The sequence below is a fragment of the Lepisosteus platostomus genome, chromosome 4 (assembly GCF_059453375.1).
Source record: "Lepisosteus platostomus isolate fLepPlt1 chromosome 4, fLepPlt1.hap1, whole genome shotgun sequence".
In the NCBI taxonomy this organism is placed as follows: Eukaryota; Metazoa; Chordata; class Actinopteri; order Semionotiformes; family Lepisosteidae; genus Lepisosteus; species Lepisosteus platostomus.
In genome coordinates this window covers 38,841,093-38,859,716 of record NC_142614.1, presented here as the reverse complement: position 1 = coordinate 38,859,716, position 18,624 = coordinate 38,841,093, and the positions used below count along the sequence as shown (strand labels likewise).

Here is an 18,624-nt window from a genome sequence, read left to right as displayed (position 1 = left end):
ACTGAAAATTTATAGAGGAGACACATTGAGTATTGCCTCTTTTTACACTTGGAAGAACATTCCAATGTTAATGCGACACTGAAAATATTATAAATAACCTTTTAATTCTGAAGCTGTTAACTCTACTTCACACCTGCATGCCAAGATTATGGTTTGAAAATAAAAAAAAACATCAAACCTTAGATTGGATGAGAATGTCATGATCGTTTCGCAAGGATGTGAAATGTGACAATTTGTTACAGTTACCAGCAGGAGTAAAATGCCAATGTACAGATGCAACCATTCAAAACGAGCGGGGTACGCCGCGGCAAAACATGGTGGGAGTGTTAGTTCCTAATATGTCATACCGTATAATACCGCAGTAAGATAATAGTGTCCGGAATTACCACCAGGTGGAGCTTATAAAGTTTAACCTCTCATGTAAAGCATTTGAACAATCGCCAGAAAACGTCCTGTTTCAAATCCCAATCATTGCTGAAGGACAATCTTTTTCCAATTAAGAATTTAAGTTGTATACTCTTTAGACTTTTAAATTTATGAAAGCAAGATTGCTCAGTTGGACAAAAGTACACAACCTACCACCTTTATCATGAATATTTTAATTATGCAGAAATGTCTTATGCATCAAAGTCTTTACTGAAGATATTACTAATAGTATTAATAATGAATGACCTTGGACAAGCTGTAAACTCAAAGTATTACCCTGGTCCACATTCTTTGTAACTGTCTTTCAAAACGAAAATACTTTATTTTTTCATTGACAAAAAGTAACACCACAGCATTTCGTTGATCCGATCACGCATTTGTTTCCAATCATACAAAGTAATTCTTGAGAATCTCCGATTCACCATGCCTTTTACATGCTCATAAAAGATATTAGTTTAGGAACATAAACATATTACTGTATGTAAACTGTACTGTATATGGCTTGTCTTGGTAGTTTAAAGAAAAAATACACACCGGTCTTCCATTTCTCCCTAAACATTTTAAGCATCAAAGACTCTATTGACTTTTTTATATTTCTAAATATCACAACATGTTCGAATCTATGGCATTTATTAATAACAGCGAATAGTTTCAAACAGCTACTGACATCTTTATCATCAATACGTGAAAAAAGTGAATCCTGTTTTTTTATGGTCTGTAGCTCAAATCATGCTTAACTAAAAATTAGACACAAGAGTATTATTGGACAATACTGTGAGGCTAAAGAAATCAATAATGATATTAATTCAAAGATCTAAATATATTTAATGCATACGCCTGACATCAGAGAGTGTGTCTACTCGCCTGTGTGGTGACATCACTGTCTTTCCCTCTGAATATCTAACAGGAACCTGTACCTTGTGGATCCCTTTAGATCTCCCTTCAGATTTAAAAGGTTATTAATAATATCTTCAGTGTTGCATTAACATTGGAATGTTCTTCCAAGTGTAAAAAGAGGCGATACGCAACGTGTCTCCTTCATACATTTTCAGTTTACAGACCGTACAAGATCATTTTTTATTAATAATGTCTTCCGTATTGCATTAAAATTGGAATGCTTTTCACAGGCGTAAATCCACCTGTTTTCTTATCGCTTCATCCAGAACGGGTAACTCACCTTCCCCCCTGCCTGTCTGACTTTCTTTTTAACCCTTCTGTGCCCAAATTGTTTTTGTGGTTATTAACTATCGAAACCTGTTTTTATCGCTTTTAAAGTAATGCAATTTCTAAGTTAAGCAGGAACACATCTTTACATCTAATTTTTTAATTTTTTTTAAATTAAAAAATTCAATTGCCCAGCCGAAGGGGCATTTATAATATTGTGGCATTATTATATAGGATGGACACAGTGACTCAGACACTCGTTGAATGAAAAAGGGCACTTTATTTTTCTGTACAGCTTTTACAGCACCCCCCCGCTCCGAGCGCCAGCAGAGAAAGATACACACACTTTTTCATTGACAAAAATTAACTTTTCCAATTGCACAAAGTAAGTGTTGAGAATCTCCGATTCACCACGCTACTAATGGGTTCCCGGAGATTGCAAGGCAAGGCACTTTTGGATCTGGACCCATCAAAATTTACTGATGTGGTCCACCCCCAGTAAATTTCAAAAGTCACAAGATTTAGAAACACGAGGGCGGCGTAGCGGTCAACTCTGGCTTTCCCATCTATGCCGATGCTCTGCAAGTACAACTCCCCCTCCTTCTCTTGACTGATGGGCAACAGTTGGATATCTGGGAGAACTGTACGTTGCACTGGCATCTGTGAATTCTGCTGTGTAAATGGAGCTTCCTGGGTGAGATAGACAGCGGGGACAGCATCAGCCAAGTCCTGTGCGGTGGTGAGCATAGAGCCCGGGTTGGAGTGTCCTGAGCCGGTGTGTGCTCTGGGGGGGGGGGGCAGAGGGCTGTGTGGAGATACACCTTCCGCCAGGCACTGCAACCTGCGCAGTGGGGGAGGCACTTATCAGGAGATGAAGGTCTGTTCGGAGACAGCTGCCCTAGCATTTGACTACTGGAACAGTACCTCCGAACAGTCTCTAACCTCCAAATCCTCCCCAGTAATGAGTCGTACTGCTCCCGCTGCTGCCGAAAAGTATCCACACAGGTGCAGCTTCTACAGGTTGGCACCCTGGCCAGTGGCCGAGAGCAGAGACCCACAGCCTGTGGCAAAATAACAGAATCCATGTAAGAAATAAAGTCACAATAGTATTCATCAGTTGCAAAACAGACTTCAAAATAAACTTTTCTTTTCATCCATCATACCGCTTTCTTTTTTACTGTCCTGGTAGTCTTCAAAGAGCGTTTCGCGTGTGCAGTGTTTTCTTGAAGAACAGGCTGCAAATAATTATAATAGAATGTATAATTCAATACAGCAATAATACCTTGTAATATGCACTATAATCACGTATTTCAGATGAAGCCTGGTGTATTTGCTTACCCTTCGCACTTTGCAAGCCGAGGCGGCCAAAGCACCACATCTCTTCCCATAAAAGGTCTTTGTCTCCATACTAAGGTCGCTGTAGTGCAGGCTCGCAGATTTTTTTGTGATGGGAGCTCAACCCAATCCCTTGGTGTATTTATATTATATTCTCATGTATGGGTAGAATATGTTCATTGTCTTCCAACGAAAGATGGGTTCCTTTCGCCCAAGTCAGAAGACATTAGAAGCTTGCCACAACCGGATTGTTACAGTAAAGCATTAGCAAGTTAAAGCAATTCCATTGAGAAGCCGGGCATGATAAATGTTTTCTTCCTTGATTTTCTGATCTGCAAGGCTGTTAGGGCGCAGTGAATGTGAATTCTGTCATTGCCAGACTGTGAAAAATAAAATAAGGGTTAAAAAGAAAGTCAGGCATGCAGGGGGGAAGGTGAGTTGTGAAACTGTTACCCGTTCTGGATGAAGCGATTAGAAAATAGGCGGATTTACACCTGTGAAAAGCATACCAATTTGTGATACGGAAGACATTATTCCTAAAAAATGATCTTGTACGGTCTGTAAACTGAAAATGTATGAAGGAGACACGTTGCGTATCGCCTCATTTTACACTTGAAAGAACATTCCAATGTTATTTTAATAAGATATTATTAATAACCTTTTAAATCTGAAGGGAGATCTAAAGGGATCCACAAGGTACAGGTTCCTGTTAGATATTCAGAGGGAAAGACAGTGATGTCACCACACAGGCGAGTAGACACACTGTCAGATGTCAGGCGTATGCATTAAATATATTCAGATCTTTGAATTAATATCGTTATTGATTTCTTTAGCCTCACAGTATTGTCCAATAATACTCTTGTGTCTAATTTTTAGTTAAGCATGATTTGAGCTACAGAACATAAAAAAAAAGGATTCACTTTTTTCACGTATTGATGATAAAGATGTCAGTAGCTGTTTGAAACTATTCACTGTTATTAATAAATGCCATAGATTCGAACATGTTGTGACATTTAGAAATATAATAAAGTCAATAGAGTGTCCATAATATTGCTATTTTGCTATTGCTATTTTAGTTTTTCAAAGAAATGTTTGTTAAACGAAAACTCGTGGCGATAGCTGGATTTGAACAGAAGGAGGAGAAGGAGCATGTAAAAAAGTTCCCAAAATAACCACTTGTAAGACTTTGATGCTTAAAATGTTTAGGGAGAAATGAAATACTAGTGTGTATTTTTTCTTTAAAATACCAATACCAGCAATATACAGTTTACATAATATGTTTATGTTCCTAAATTAATATCGTTTATGACCTTCAGATGCGTTATGCTCCTCTTCTATTAAATTCCATATAAATATTCAATACTAAGCGGATTAAAATGTGCACAGTAAAGAGATTAAATGATTACATCTTTTCACTAAAGACCAATACACCACAAGCCCGAAAGTGCAACATTATTAATAATATCTTCCATGTCGCATTAACATTGGAATGTTTTTTTTTACAAGTGTAAAAAGAGGCGATACACAACGTGTCTCCTCTATAATTCTTCAATTTACAGAGAAATTCAGCCAGAGCCTCACAACATTGTCCAATAATACTCTTCTTGTGTCTAATTTTTAGTTAAGCAGGATTTGAGCTACAGACCATAACCAAAAACAGAATCCATATTTTTCTCTCTTCCGCTGCGATTCGGGTTTTAACAAAACATTTTTACAAAGTGGAATACAATAATACTACCAGCTATATAGATACATAGATTTAGATATTTAGATCCTTAAATTAATATCATTATTAATTTCTTTAACTCCATATTATATTCCCGATTATAAAACAGATAATTCAGATCCTGAAATCTGATTAGCTGACACCCTTCTGAAGCCGTGCCATATTCTGTCGTATACGCACACCCCAGAATTTTGACTTTTAACTGTGTGATAAGGAAATTTTAAAGCGTAGCTAAAAACGCTTAGATTCTCATCTGATACACGTATCTTTTTCTGCTGTCTTTGTTGCGCTATTGAGGATCCTTGTGATATTTTGAACTCTCGTTGAATTATAAGTGTCGCATAGTTTAAATCATTTTCAATCTTAGAAATTATTAAATGCTCTGTTAAAAGCAAGGGAGTTTTTATGTCTGTTATACTAAAAGAAAATGCCTGACAAACTAGGGATTGGACAGATTTTCAGTGCTTGTACAATGGATGGAAATGTTCAAAAACAGATGCAGCCATTCAAAATGGGTGGGGTATTTCGCGGTATACCCCGTTGGGCGTGTCGCATCAAAACGCAGTATCACGCAGTTTATCGCGTCATTTGACGTCATGTCAGAAAGTATCCGGAATCACCTTGTAAAACTGCCAGGAGGAGCCAATAAAGCTTAACCTCTCATGTACAGCATTTGAGCTTTTAAATTTAAACTGTGTATTACAGCATGTTAATCATCAGTCATTAAAAAGTTGGTATATTTTATGAAAGCAAGATTGCTCAGTTGGACAAAAGTACACAACCTAACTTTATCAGAAATATTTATGCATCAAAGCCTTTACTGAAGATATTACTAATGGTATTAATAATGAATGACTTTGGAAAAGCTGTAAACTCAAAGTATTACGCTGGTCCACATTCTTTCTAACCGTCATTTTAAATGAAAATACTTTTAGTTTTTTCTTTGACAAACAGGACATTAGCTAGCCAATACGATAAAGGAATGATAAAGGAATGACTTTTTTTGCTAATTTCTTTAGCACATTTGTACAAGCACTTGGAATCTGTCCAAGCCCTACTTTGTCAGGCATTTTCTTTTACTGCAACAGACATAAAAACTCCCTTGTTTTTAACAGAGCGTTTCATAATTTCATAATTGATTTTTCATAAAATCAACGCTTTCTTTTCCGTATACCAGATATTACGGAACCACTTCAGAAGGGTCAGCAAGTCAGATTCCAGGAATCGGAATTGGAATTAAAGAAAAAATACACACCGGTATTCCATTTCTCCCTATACATTTTAAGCATCAAAGTCTTTAACTAAGATATGAAATAGCGTGTAAAAAAGTGGTAGTTTTAAGCTTTTCTGCCAATATAATATGGAATCGTGTATCTAAAGAAATTAATAACGATATGATTATATTCGTGTACTGCGACATTTCTTTGAAAAACTAGAATAGCAATATTATGGACAATTAATTGACTTTTATATTTCTAAATATCACAACATGATCGAATTTAAGTCATTTTAATAACAATGAATAGTCACCTATGCGTTACAATATAAACATTTATATTGATTTAAATCACGTTTTGATTTAAATCACAAATGCGTGTTTAAATATATGTGTTTTTTCACAATCAGACAAATGCAACATAAATTGATATCTTAATAAACTTTCAGCATAGCTTTCTCCCCGTTTAGATTTATTTTTCTTGGGATCTTGGGATCAAACGTGGAAAGATTAGATTGTAATCGTTTTTATTTTGTAAATACATTTTAGAAAAGTGTAATCTTTACTAAAAAGCTGTACACCACCTGCTATAAGATACATATTGTAATACTTTCGGGCTCGGATAGGACAGACACAAGAACTCAGACTTGTGGAGTTAAATCTCAACAAAACAACAACAAATCTCAATATCTTGTACGAATTTTTCGTAATACAAACCAAAAATAGCCCGCAAACTCTCTCAAATTCCTCCAATTATCATAATCCCGCCCTTTATGCAAAACCAAACCCTTCTCCCATCCCAGTTTATCCTCTTTATCATAAACAAAATCCACCTCAATTTTCAGCATAAAGCATTACACAAAATCAATACCTCAACACTCCATACTCAACGACAATAATTCACAAACAGCCAGAACATGTAACTCTACATTCCCAAATATACCTCATTTCCATAGCCCCGCCCCTTATGCAAAACCAACATCCCTCCTCTGTTCTCTCTCTCCACTGGCGTTTGTAATCGTTTTTATTTTTCAATAAATTTGAGCAAAGTCATGTATTTTAAAAATCTTAAGATTTCTATATTTATGTCTTTATTTAGTGGTTTCATTAGTGACAAAGGCTAAACTTTCTTGGTAAACCATGTTTGCTATTAATTCATTTAGGGCTAAAATATGTTCATTGTCTTCCAATGAAAGAAGGGTTCCTTTCGCTGTAGTCGGGTTGACATTAAAAGCTTGCCACGCCCGGACTGTTACACCAGTGCATTAGCATGTTAAAGCGATTTCATTGAGGAGCCTAGCTTTCTTAACTAGTAAGTACTGTACTAACTGGGTGGTTTTGGAGGGGGGAGGTGTCTTTCGCTGGAAATCTCGCCCCCTCCTACTTTGAAAATACCTGTGAAACCGGTTTAATTCATCACAGCCAGCACTCCCGCAGAGAGGGGGGTTGTACTTTCAGTGCATCGGTATAGATGGGAAAGCCAGAGCCGACCGCTACGCCGCCCACGTGTTATGCTCTTCATTAATGTCTAAGCCGGAACACATCATTATATCTTATTTTGTATTTCTATAAAAAAATAGTTTGCCAACCCTAACACTATTGTTGTTATTGTTTTTATCCTGTAAAGCGCTTTGAGGAGCCACCTTTAAAGGCGCCATATACAATAAAGTTCATTACTATTATTATTATTGTTAATTTGCTGGACAGAGAGGTGAACATTATTACGCAGAAGACAAAGCGATTTACGTTGCATTGTGCATTATGCTGCTGTAATACAGTTTTAAATAATTAAAAGTCTAAACAGTATCAGCTTTATTTATGGGTTTTAAATAAAGGCAATTTAAACGCGATTTAAATCAATATAAATGTTTATATTGTAATACATAGGTGACTATTCATTGTTATTAAAATGACTTTAATTCGATCATGTTGTGATATTTAGAAATATAAATTTGTTTGATGCCGGGTGCGGAAACTGGAAACTACATGGAAAACTGGCGTTTCCAAGTGCTGGTACAATCGATGGAAATGTTCAAATAAATGTGCAAAAGAAATAAACAAAATAATCATTTTTTTCTTTATCACATTGGCTAGCTAATAACCTCTCTTTGCTACTTAGTGGCTGTGTTTCTGCCTTGGGTAGCAACGGGTGACTATGTTCTCAGGCGGAAGATGTAAACAGCTTAATTTTCGTGTTAAATAATTTTTTTAAATTAAAATTCATTCTATACAGCACTCGCATATTTGGGTACCGTTTCATAAAACTTTAATGCTTAAAATGTTTAGGGAGAAATGGAAGACTGGTGTGTATTTTTTCTTTGAACTACCAAGACCAGCCATACACAGTACAGTTTACATACAGTAATGTTTATGTTCCTAAATTAATATCGTTTATGACCTTCAGATGCGTTATGCTCCTCTTCTTTTTATGCTCAGCTACTAAAATTTCCCTTTAGTGGTAAAATTTCATATAAATATTCAATACTAAGCTGATTAAAATGTGCACAGTCAAGAGATTAAATGATTAAATCTTTTCACTACCAACCAATGCACCATGAGTGCCCCTGTCGGTCATTTTGGCCAGGCAATCACTTACTGCGGTGCCCTGCGGTGGCTTTCCTGTACCACAGGTTTGTACCGTGCATTTTGAATGGCTGCATCTGTAAATGTGCTACTAAAGAAATAAACAAAAAAAGTCATTTATTCCTTTATCATATTGGCTAGCTAATGTCCTCTCTTTGCTAGTTACTTGTGGCTGTGTTTCTGCGTTGTGTAGCAACGAGGGACTATATTCTCAGGCAGAGGAACGTAAACAGCTTAATTTTCGTGCTAAATAAATTTTTAAAATTAAAATTCATTCTATACAGCATTCGCATATTTGGGGACCGTTTTATAAAACTTTGATGCTTAAAATGTTTAGGGAGAAACAGAAGACTGCTTTGTATTTTTTCATTCAACTACCAAGACCAGCCATATACAGTACAGTTTACATACACTAATATGTTTATGTTCCTAAATTAATATCGTTTATGACCTTGATTTATGCGTTATGCTCCTCTTCTTTTTATGCTCAGCTACTAAAATTTCCCTTAAGTTGTAAAATTCCATATAAATATTCAATATTTAGTAAAGACATTAAATGATGAAATCTTTCCACGACCAACCAACGCACCACGAGTGCCCCTGTCAGTCATTTTGGCCAGCCAATCACGTAGTGACATAATGACGTAGTGAGTTGCCTGCAGTACAGGTTTGTCCCGCGCACTTTGAATGGCTGCATCTGTATGACTGTCACTGCCTCCTGATAGGAGGGAATGTCCATGGGGTTGAGAAATTCCTCAAACTGCTCTTTACACCGCTCAACAATTTCCCCAGAAGAGGTCACTTCCCCAACCCTGCTTTTCACAGCCAGGGCGAGGTCACACCTTCCACTCCTGAGGTGCCAAATGGTTTGCCAGAACAACCTCGAGGCCATCTGATAGTCTTTCTCCATGGCCTCTTCAAACTCCTCCCATGCCTGAGCCTTTGCTCCAGCGACCACTCCAGGGACCCCCCCATGGATCGTCACTTTGTCGAGGTGGTGGGGCTTGTGTACCTCAGGGATGCGTAGAGCTGTCACCTGGAGCCTTGTGCTCCTGGTAGGGTCTCCCTTGGCAAACAGGTCTGAGTTGAGAGGTCAGAAAAAGAATGGTAAAAGAAAGACCCTCATGACAGGACAAACTAAGACTGAACGTACCCTGCCCGAGACAGTGTTACCGGGACCTGCCCCAGGAGCCGGACCTGGGGGTGGCGTTCGCGGGCAAGCGTCTGGTAGCCGGGCAACCCACGTAACCTGGCCGGGTTCAGCACAAAAAAGCAATGGGAACATAGGATATCCACCTGCAAAACGAAGGGTGAGGGTCGGGTGCGATGCCAGCCTAGTGGAAGGCATACGTGGAAAGGATTAGACCCTGGCTTTCATTGTATCCTTATTTACAAAGCTTAGAATGAGTAACTTCTTGCTTTAAAGGAATATTTTTGTATTATTTTATGCAAAGCCAATACATTAACATTGAAAAGTACAGGGAAATTTAATTACTGTATACAGTATGTTAGTTTATGGGTACTATTTACTAAGTTGACCTTAGTAGTTAATAAAACTACAATAGTTTAAACATATTTTGAAGAAAATATTGTGAATTGAAACATTTTTACAGTTATACATCCACCAATACATTTTCCAATCAACTTATTTGATTAGAAAACTTTCAGAAGCCAATGAACCTACCAGTATTTCTTTGTCCTGTGAGATCACCCGGGACTCCAAAGAGATAGCACTCCAGCAATTGCACTAAAACTAGTTATTCCAATTTCATCACCACAGAGTAAGGAATTTTAAAGATGCCCTTTAACAGAAATCACCATTGAAGTTTTAAATGTATATTTGGTTTTTAAATACTAGATTTTTAAAGCCACTATGTGTGTTTTTATAATTATGATTTAAGATGTTTTTCTGTAGCTGCCCTTTTTTCTTTACCATTAGTACTGTAAAAAAAAGAGTCCAGATAAAAAAAAAGCAATTTGAATTATTTTGTCCTGTACCAAAAGGTGCATTTGAAACCAGGTAATGAGGTGGTGAGTCTGGTGCAGCATAGGCTGGGATATAGTTAGATTCCCACTAGCAGCTTGCAGTCCTCCTGACCTGTGAATACTTCTGGAAACTATTACATATATTTTTAGAAAATAAACTCCCATCTCATGTCCCGTGTGACGTCCTTTTGCACATGTGCTGTTAACTAGTGAAGCACTAGCACTGGGTGGGACGTGCTGTACAGTATGTCACCACAGCCAGGTAGCAAAGGGACTCATGACATAGTCACCAGGAAGGTGCCCAGTGGGTTTTGTGGGAATTGGGAGTTCCTAAGCCAATCGCTTTAAGTTATTTATGGCCAGTTTCTGTAGCCGGGTCCTCTCCGATTGATGTTAACTGGCTACAAAATTAATACATAACACCACATAATAATTGATTAAATTAAAAAAAAAATTCCTTGTCCTAACTGCTATGAAAAACCAAATGGAATGTATTTTTCTACTATTGTACTATGTACAAATTTTCTTTTTTTGTTGAGGCAACAAGACACTACTAACAATATTGGTTAAAGCTACCAGTACGGTTTTATATATTATAAATATATTTATATTAATACATTAATATAGTTTATTAATATATGATGTTCAGAAACTTTTTATTTTCAGATACCAGAATTTCCCTTTGCTTACATGATAACATATTAATAATCCATAATAAATTGATTTAAAGAAGTAGGACAACATTAAATTTTTTTACAAACATCCCCAGTAGTGCCACCTACTGATCTTCTTTGCCCAGCAAATATGCTTTTCGGCAGTGTAATTAATCACACTGCTGCAAGGTAATTTTCCCGTAGCAATGGGTTTTGATGCGTAATCTGAGTGGATGTATCAGCACATTACTATCATGTTCAAATCATCTTATAACTTCATTGTAAACAACAGAAAGGATTCTGTTGTGTCAAGTGCTAAAGTTTCCCTGACAGTGTCTGATTACATATCATGCTGCAGTAGATTCTTTTAATTGTTTCTATAACTCTATAAGAATGGACAATGCAAGAATATGGACAGTAAGAAGATGTGTTATTGTTAGTGTCTTTATTTTTTTCATTACTAAAAACATGGAATACACCATTTACAGTAGGTAATGCAATGGTAGTATTTTTTCAATCAAGAAAATATAGCACCAAAAGACTTATTTATTGTGATAAAAAGCTTGTGTGCCGTGCTACAAATATGTTGACTACTCCAGTAGTTAATAATACACAGTAGTAAATTCAGTGCTATGGCAAATAATCAAAATCGTTTCTCACACACCATCATAATACTATGCGATTTTACAAATCATTATTATTATTAAAATAATAAAAACACAACATAACACAGTAAATAAAGAATATATAATATTACGTAATGAAAGATAAGTAGAAGAACAATTCCCAGTTACAAAATATTCTTGAAGACACTATTAGCATGTGATAATGATAATATTGTATATATGACAAAAACATTTTTGGTGGATATTGCAGTGCTTTTGGCAAATCTTAAGTAGGTTGGGTAAATAAAATATTTAAGATAATATGTATTACATATATAAAGGAGTCTATCTAATGTTTACAGGCATTTAAAAGCATAGGATACTTACTTAAAATCACTTCAAAGATATAAAAAGAAAAATATGAACTGCAGTCTACACTTGCTAAAACTGCACAATAAATTTAAAGTTTCCCGTCACACCAGTTTTACAAAAAGTTACACTTGATGATGTCTGACTAAAATAATGCATATAACAAAATTCGAAACAATTTTTAAAAACTGTCTGCTGAAAATTATTTTAGTATTGTGATATATGGAAATACAGGTTTATGTGGACTCTGATCTATACTCTGTAAACGCCATGAGAACTTTAAAACATCTCACACTGATCTTGGTTTATCTTGGATGTTTTTAAATGTCAAGTAATTGCACTTTTGCACTGAATAGATATGTACACAGCTCACCAGGTTCCACACAAACACCCAAGGTGTTCATAATACTTCAGAAATCATAGTGGTTATATTCTAGCTGTACAGTGTCACATAAAATGCACAATTGGAAAGCTAAACAACTCAACAAGTTAAGTCTCTGAGCCACTAGGATTGTCAATGTTTTTTCACTATTCAACTTTTATTTTTCATTTTTCTGCTGTCATGCGTAGTTAGTGATTTTAAAGTAAAATAATACTTAATGTTCTCTTGACATTAATAAATCTGTTGAACAGGAACAAATACATTTCTACATAGGATTCATTACACAGTTTTAGCATGCCATTTTCCATGGATCCCAAAAAATGCTCAGAGTGAATAGGGCTGCACTTGTTATGCTGCCATAGAACACCTTATAATTGTGTACCCTTCTGTTTAGATGTACCAGGCATTAGCTAGTTCACATCACAGTATGTTGGATTGTGACTCAAACATACTGTGATTAGAAGTAGAAGAATGTTCAAGGAGTGAACAAAGATTGGTCCCTGGGAGTCCATTGACACTTTGATAACTGGCCAGTTGTTTTTTGATGAATAACGTTTGATTTATGTTACACTTTTGCATACTTGAAAAATGAAAGTCAGTGAAGTGGGTCTAAACCATCAGGATCAAGTTAATATAGCACGCTTGTCCTTTGCTCTCAAGAGGTAGCTCAGTTGTGAAACGTGTTACACTGCATAGCTGAAAACGACTTTTCCCTTTTTTATATTTTTATAAAAATACAGTAATTTTATTATTACAATGTCGGAAAACAAAAAATTGTAACATTGTATTGAATCAGACCTCTGTGCCATCATGTAAATTGTTATGACATTTGACTAAATTCACCTGCTTAAGCTTGACCTCTTTGACCTTGCAGGCCCCTTGGTTTTTATTGAGGATATTGTTTTTCACAGTGCAGTGCTTGGCGATTAAGTTCTTTTCAAGATGATCTACATTCCTCAGGCAGTCTTCAACTTTAGTGTTCAGTGGATACTTCTCTGCCAGATTTGTTGCATGCCTTTTTTTCTTCCCCTTTCTGTAGCTTTTCTTGGACAGAAAGCAAAAAGTAAATACAATGAGAGACAGGAAGATTACTGCAGCGATGGCACCACCTATGAAGTTACTTGTTTGTGCAGTGAAGGCTGCTGCCTGCATTTCCAATTTCAGGGTCTTCATGTTGGTGCCATTCTTCACCTGATCTCCCTCGTTGTCATAGATGAGTGATTCATCCAGAGTCAGGCGCCCTGTGTTATCTACAAGATCTCTCTGACTGCGCTTTAGCTGGTAGGTCAATGAGCGCTGGATCCTTGGCCCTGAACTGGCCTCTGGTCCAATTATATAGATTACTTGCAGGTACCATTGATGACCAGCTTCCACCTAAAAAAGGGAGACAGTGAAAGTAACTTAATTTTAGAAAAAGGCATCTTTAGACATCACGTACCCTTTAATTTAAAGACAGGTATATCAACAAAAATGTCAGGTTATGTTTTTACTTGATGTGAAATTTAAATTAAAAAATATCTGCTGATTACCAAACGAAATGTAGAAATGAAGATAGGCATTTATTGAAATTATTTATCCATATTTAAAGTACTGAATATGACACAAAAACTGAAAGCAAAATCTCATGTATTCCAATAGTTTATGTCATAAAGAAATTTATATATATATTTTTTGCAAATTCTAGAGAAAAGAAACAAAAGTAAACCTTAGACTCCATTCAGTCCATCGATCCTACATTGATCATTTGGAAGCTGGAATTTAATATAAATCAAGCTACTGTTTTGATAAAGAAGTATCAATAATTATAGCTTTTATTACAAATACCAACCTTATAAAGGGCATCAACCTTCATTGTGAATCCATCTACACCAGACATTGCTGTCATTGACTGGAGTTCAGGAATATCAGTAGCAAAGTGAGCCTCAAATGGCACATCATGGAAATACTTGTCACAAACCTCAGGCTGTTTGCGATCCTGATGAAAGAGGAGTTAATTACTGTAAAATCTAGCTTAAGAATAAACACAAGAAAGTGTAAATTTAATGTGTGTTTCAAATTCGAAAATACGTACAATGGACTATTTCGTAAAAAAGAAATGTACTGAACCAATGGAAGAAAAACACTGACATGCTAGCTGTAAAATGAAAGAATTGGAAAGGACTTTCTAAAAGATCTGTTACTTTTGAAAACAAACACATAACATTGCTCTTGTATACAGCAGGTTGGACTACTGCAATGCCCTACTATCAGGGAGCACCCATCACTCTTTCAAAACCTCACAGTGAATTCAGAATGCAGCAGCTAGAATTGTTACTAGGAGCAGAAAGTACAACCACATAACCCCTTTACTTAGCTCTCTTCATTGGCTTCCTGTCAGGTACAGGGCTTCTTCTCTATAAGGCTCTCAGAGGTCAGGCACCTGTCTATCTAATGGAACTTACTTACAGTGCCTTGCGAAAGTATTCGGCCCCCTTGAACTTTTCAACCTTTTGCCACATTTCAGGCTTCAAACATAAAGATATACATTTTTTATTTTATGTGAAGAATCACCAACAAGTGGGACACAATTGTGAAGTGGAAAGAAATCTATTGGATTTTTGAAACTTTTTTAACTAATAAAAAAATGAAAAGTGGGGCGTGCAAAATTATTCGGCCCCTTTACTTTCAGTGCAGCAAACTCACTCCAGAAGTTCAGCGAGGATCTCTGAATGATCCAATGTTGTCCTAAATGACTGATGGTGATAAATAGAATCCACCTGTGTGTAATCAAGTCTCTGTATAAATGCACCTGCTCTGTGATAGTCTCAAGGTTCTGTTGAAAGCGCAGAGAGCATCATGAAGACCAAGGAACACACCAGGCAGGTCCGTAATACTGTTGTGGAGAAGTTTAAAGCCGGATTTGGATACAAAAAGATTTCCCAAGCTTCAAACATCCCAAGGAGCACTGTGCAAGCGATCATCTTGAAATGGAAGGAGTATCAGACCACTGCAAATCTACCAAGACCTGGCCGTCCCTCTAAACTTTCAGCTCAGACAAGGAGAAGACTGATCAGAGATGCAGCCAAGAGGCCCATGATCACTCTGGATGAACTGCAGAGAACTACAGTTGAGGTGGGAGAGTCTGTCCATAGGACAACAATCAGTCTTACACTGCACAAATCTGGCCTTTATGGAAGAGTGGCAAGAAGAAAGCCATTTCTCAAAGATATCCATAAAAAGTCTCGTCTAAAGTTTGCCACAAGCCACCTGGGAGACACCCCAAACATGTGGAAGAAGGTGCTCTGGTCAGATGAAACCAAAATCGAACTTTTTGGCCACAATGCAAAACGATATGTTTGGCGTAAAAGCAACACAGCTCATCACCCTCAACACACCATCCCCACTGTCAAACATGGTGGTGGCAGCATCATGGTTTGGGCCTGCTTTTCTTCAGCAGGGACAGGGAAGATGGTTAAAATTGAGGGGAAGATGGATGCAGCCAAATACAGGACCATTCTGGATGAAAACCTGTTGGAGTCTGCAAAAGACCTGAAACTGGGACGGAGATTTATCTTCCAACAAGACAATGATCCCAAACATACAGCAAAATCTACAAAGGAATGGTTCACAAATAAACGTATCCAGGTGTTTGAATGGCCAAGTCAAAGTCCAGACCTGAATCCAATCGAGAATTTGTGGAAAGAGCTGAAAACTGCTGTTCACAAACGCTCTCCATCCAACCTCACTGAGCTCGAGCTGTTTTGCAAGGAAGAATGGGCAAGAATTTCAGTCTCTCGATGTGCAAAACTGATAGAGACATACCCCAAGCGACTTGCAGCTGTAATCGCAGCAAAAGGTGGCTCTACAAAGTATTAACGCAAGGGGGCCGAATAATTTTGCACGCCCCACTTTTCATTTTTTTATTAGTTAAAAAAGTTTCAAAAATCCAATAGATTTCGTTCCACTTCACAATTGTGTCCCACTTGTTGGTGATTCTTCACATAAAATAAAAAATTTATATCTTTATGTTTGAAGCCTGAAATGTGGCAAAAGGTTGAAAAGTTCAAGGGGGCCGAATACTTTCGCAAGGCACTGTATATATACAATCCAAGTTGCCCACTTAGATCACAGAATTCAGGTCTTCTTCATATTCCATGCATTAATAAAAAAACAGTTGGCGGTAAAGCCTTTAGTTACAGGGCCCCTACCTTATGGAACAGTCTCACACCCCATGTTCGGGATGCCAAGTCAATCTCAGTATTCAAATCCAGACTGAAAACCTATTACTTCAGCATAGCCTACTCACACCTTACATTATAGCCTGCTGCAACCATGGCTTCTGGTGCTGCTGTACATGCCATTGTGTGTCTCTGTTTTGGCCCACCAGGTAGATACATCTGTTATGACCAAACTATCCTATTCTCCTCCCCACATGTCAGGATGGCGCCTGGGCTGGGCACCATCTGAGTTAGATGCTGCATCACTGCCATGGATCGAATAGGGACATTGTGGATATAGCTATCGTTTAGGATGATTTTGTTGGTCTACAGAGATCGGCATGGAGTACTGACATACAGAAGACATGATGGATGGATCAATACCCTTATTCATTTATTCCTTTTTTTAATTGTATAATGTTCGCATGCCCAAAGGGGTTGGGGAGCCAGTTGCCCTTGAACCCCTAGATGTTTTTTTTCTCCTTACTAAGGAGTTTTTGGTTCCTCGCCTCTGTTGTCTTCTGGTCTATTCTGTTCTGTATAACATGTATGGTCACTTGCTTTGTTAATCACCTTGGGACAATCTTTTTGTGAAAGGTGCTATATAAAAATAAATGGAGTTGAATCCTCTGAGAAATTATATAAAAGAATTTAAAAAATGCATGTTACTTTTCAACAAAACGAATTCTGATTTTAAAATATCTTAGATTTATGCACAAAGATAACTATGTATTTAAGACACATTTATTCCATTTAAACCTAAAGATTACATTACATAAAGATTTCTGTACTTTATACAACACAAAAACATTCAATGAATATTCTTGCACTGGTTTGCAAGGTAAATACGCTATGAATATTGAATTAATAATGAAACATTTCTGAGAATATGACACATACCAGGAGTAAGAACCTGTGCTTCAGGTGCTTGTTAGGCTGAATACAGCCATACTGGGGGCCCTCGTTGTAAATAGTCCCGGTAGGGTCAAAGAAAGGCACATAGCCATCTCTGCCAGTGCAGAGATACACCTTTTCTAGCTTCAGCTTGTATGCCACATTCAGGTTCTGTTCAGGGTTCCAAAGCACTCGGCCATAAAGAGTCTGACCTATGCGAAGGGAAAAAAGACAAAATATAACCCATTATGGCTTGTCCAGATAAAAAGTTTCAATTACGTTAATTTTTTTGTTTTTTAATTAAAAATAATAAGTAGCAAATCACTACTACATTATTTTTTTTTAAAAAAGCACGTATTGTTGCCTTAGTTAGCAGGTGGGACTCACTGAAGGTGAATGAGAACTGAATGACTGTAGGACTCCTAATCTTTGCTCCTAGTCACTCACGTATCAGTTACAAATCATAAATTAAATTTAATTTGAAGCTAAGGGAAAATACTTTGGGGAACCTTACTGAGATCTACAGAGAATGGAAAAAAATACATTGTATAAAAATGTACCCATAGAAAAGGCTCCTTTGTAATCCATTTCAGCCAAGGACATTTCTGCTAAAGCTGGATCCATCATAAAGATCTTCTCATTGTTGCAAAGTTGGAACTCTGTATTTAAAGAGTAGACAACAGGAACTGGGCGATTTGTCTGCTGGAACGCAATGGGAACCAGAAACCTAGGACAGAATTTAAAGAAAATATTAACCAAAACAAATATTAATCAAAACTCAGCATTCTATATTGTTTGTTTCAGTCTGGATAAACATTTCTTAATTATCAATTATCACTGTCAAAAGCATTTAAATAATATATTAAATCATGCAAATGCTGATGAACATGAAATAACGTGCCCTGTCAAGCATTAGTCATTAGAAATAATGCAAGGTATTACTTCTCTGGTGCATGTGCTGTACAAGAGAGGGGCTTATCTCCATGGTCAGTCCAGGGTTGTGTGGGCTGAACAGTGCAAGGCATAAGGAAGACTGTGTACTCTCCAGAGTAGTCTTTCCTGAAAACACAACACAAACAGCAAGGAACA

The 18,624-nt window shown here is 37.0% G+C and overlaps 1 protein-coding gene across 3 annotated transcripts in view; it reads right to left on the bottom strand.

Moving 5' to 3' along the window:
• Positions 1-11,519: 11,519 nt before the first annotated feature.
• fras1 (Fraser extracellular matrix complex subunit 1) overlaps positions 11,520-18,624 on the bottom strand; it is a 367,570-nt gene continuing 360,465 nt past the window's right edge. For 2 of the 3 annotated variants that reach the window (XM_088629471.1, XM_088629472.1), the window contains 5 exons: positions 18,478-18,594; positions 18,096-18,262; positions 17,542-17,747; positions 14,274-14,420; positions 11,520-13,819 (listed from right to left, as the gene is read on the bottom strand). In XM_088629471.1, coding sequence (XP_088485597.1) covers positions 13,238-13,819; positions 14,274-14,420; positions 17,542-17,747; positions 18,096-18,262; positions 18,478-18,594 — 1,219 coding nt within the window. In that variant the 3' untranslated portion in view covers positions 11,520-13,237. Of the gene's footprint in view, positions 13,820-14,273; positions 14,421-17,541; positions 17,748-18,095; positions 18,263-18,477; positions 18,595-18,624 lie in introns of those variants that run through there. The other variant, XR_015935951.1, reaches the window with a different exon arrangement.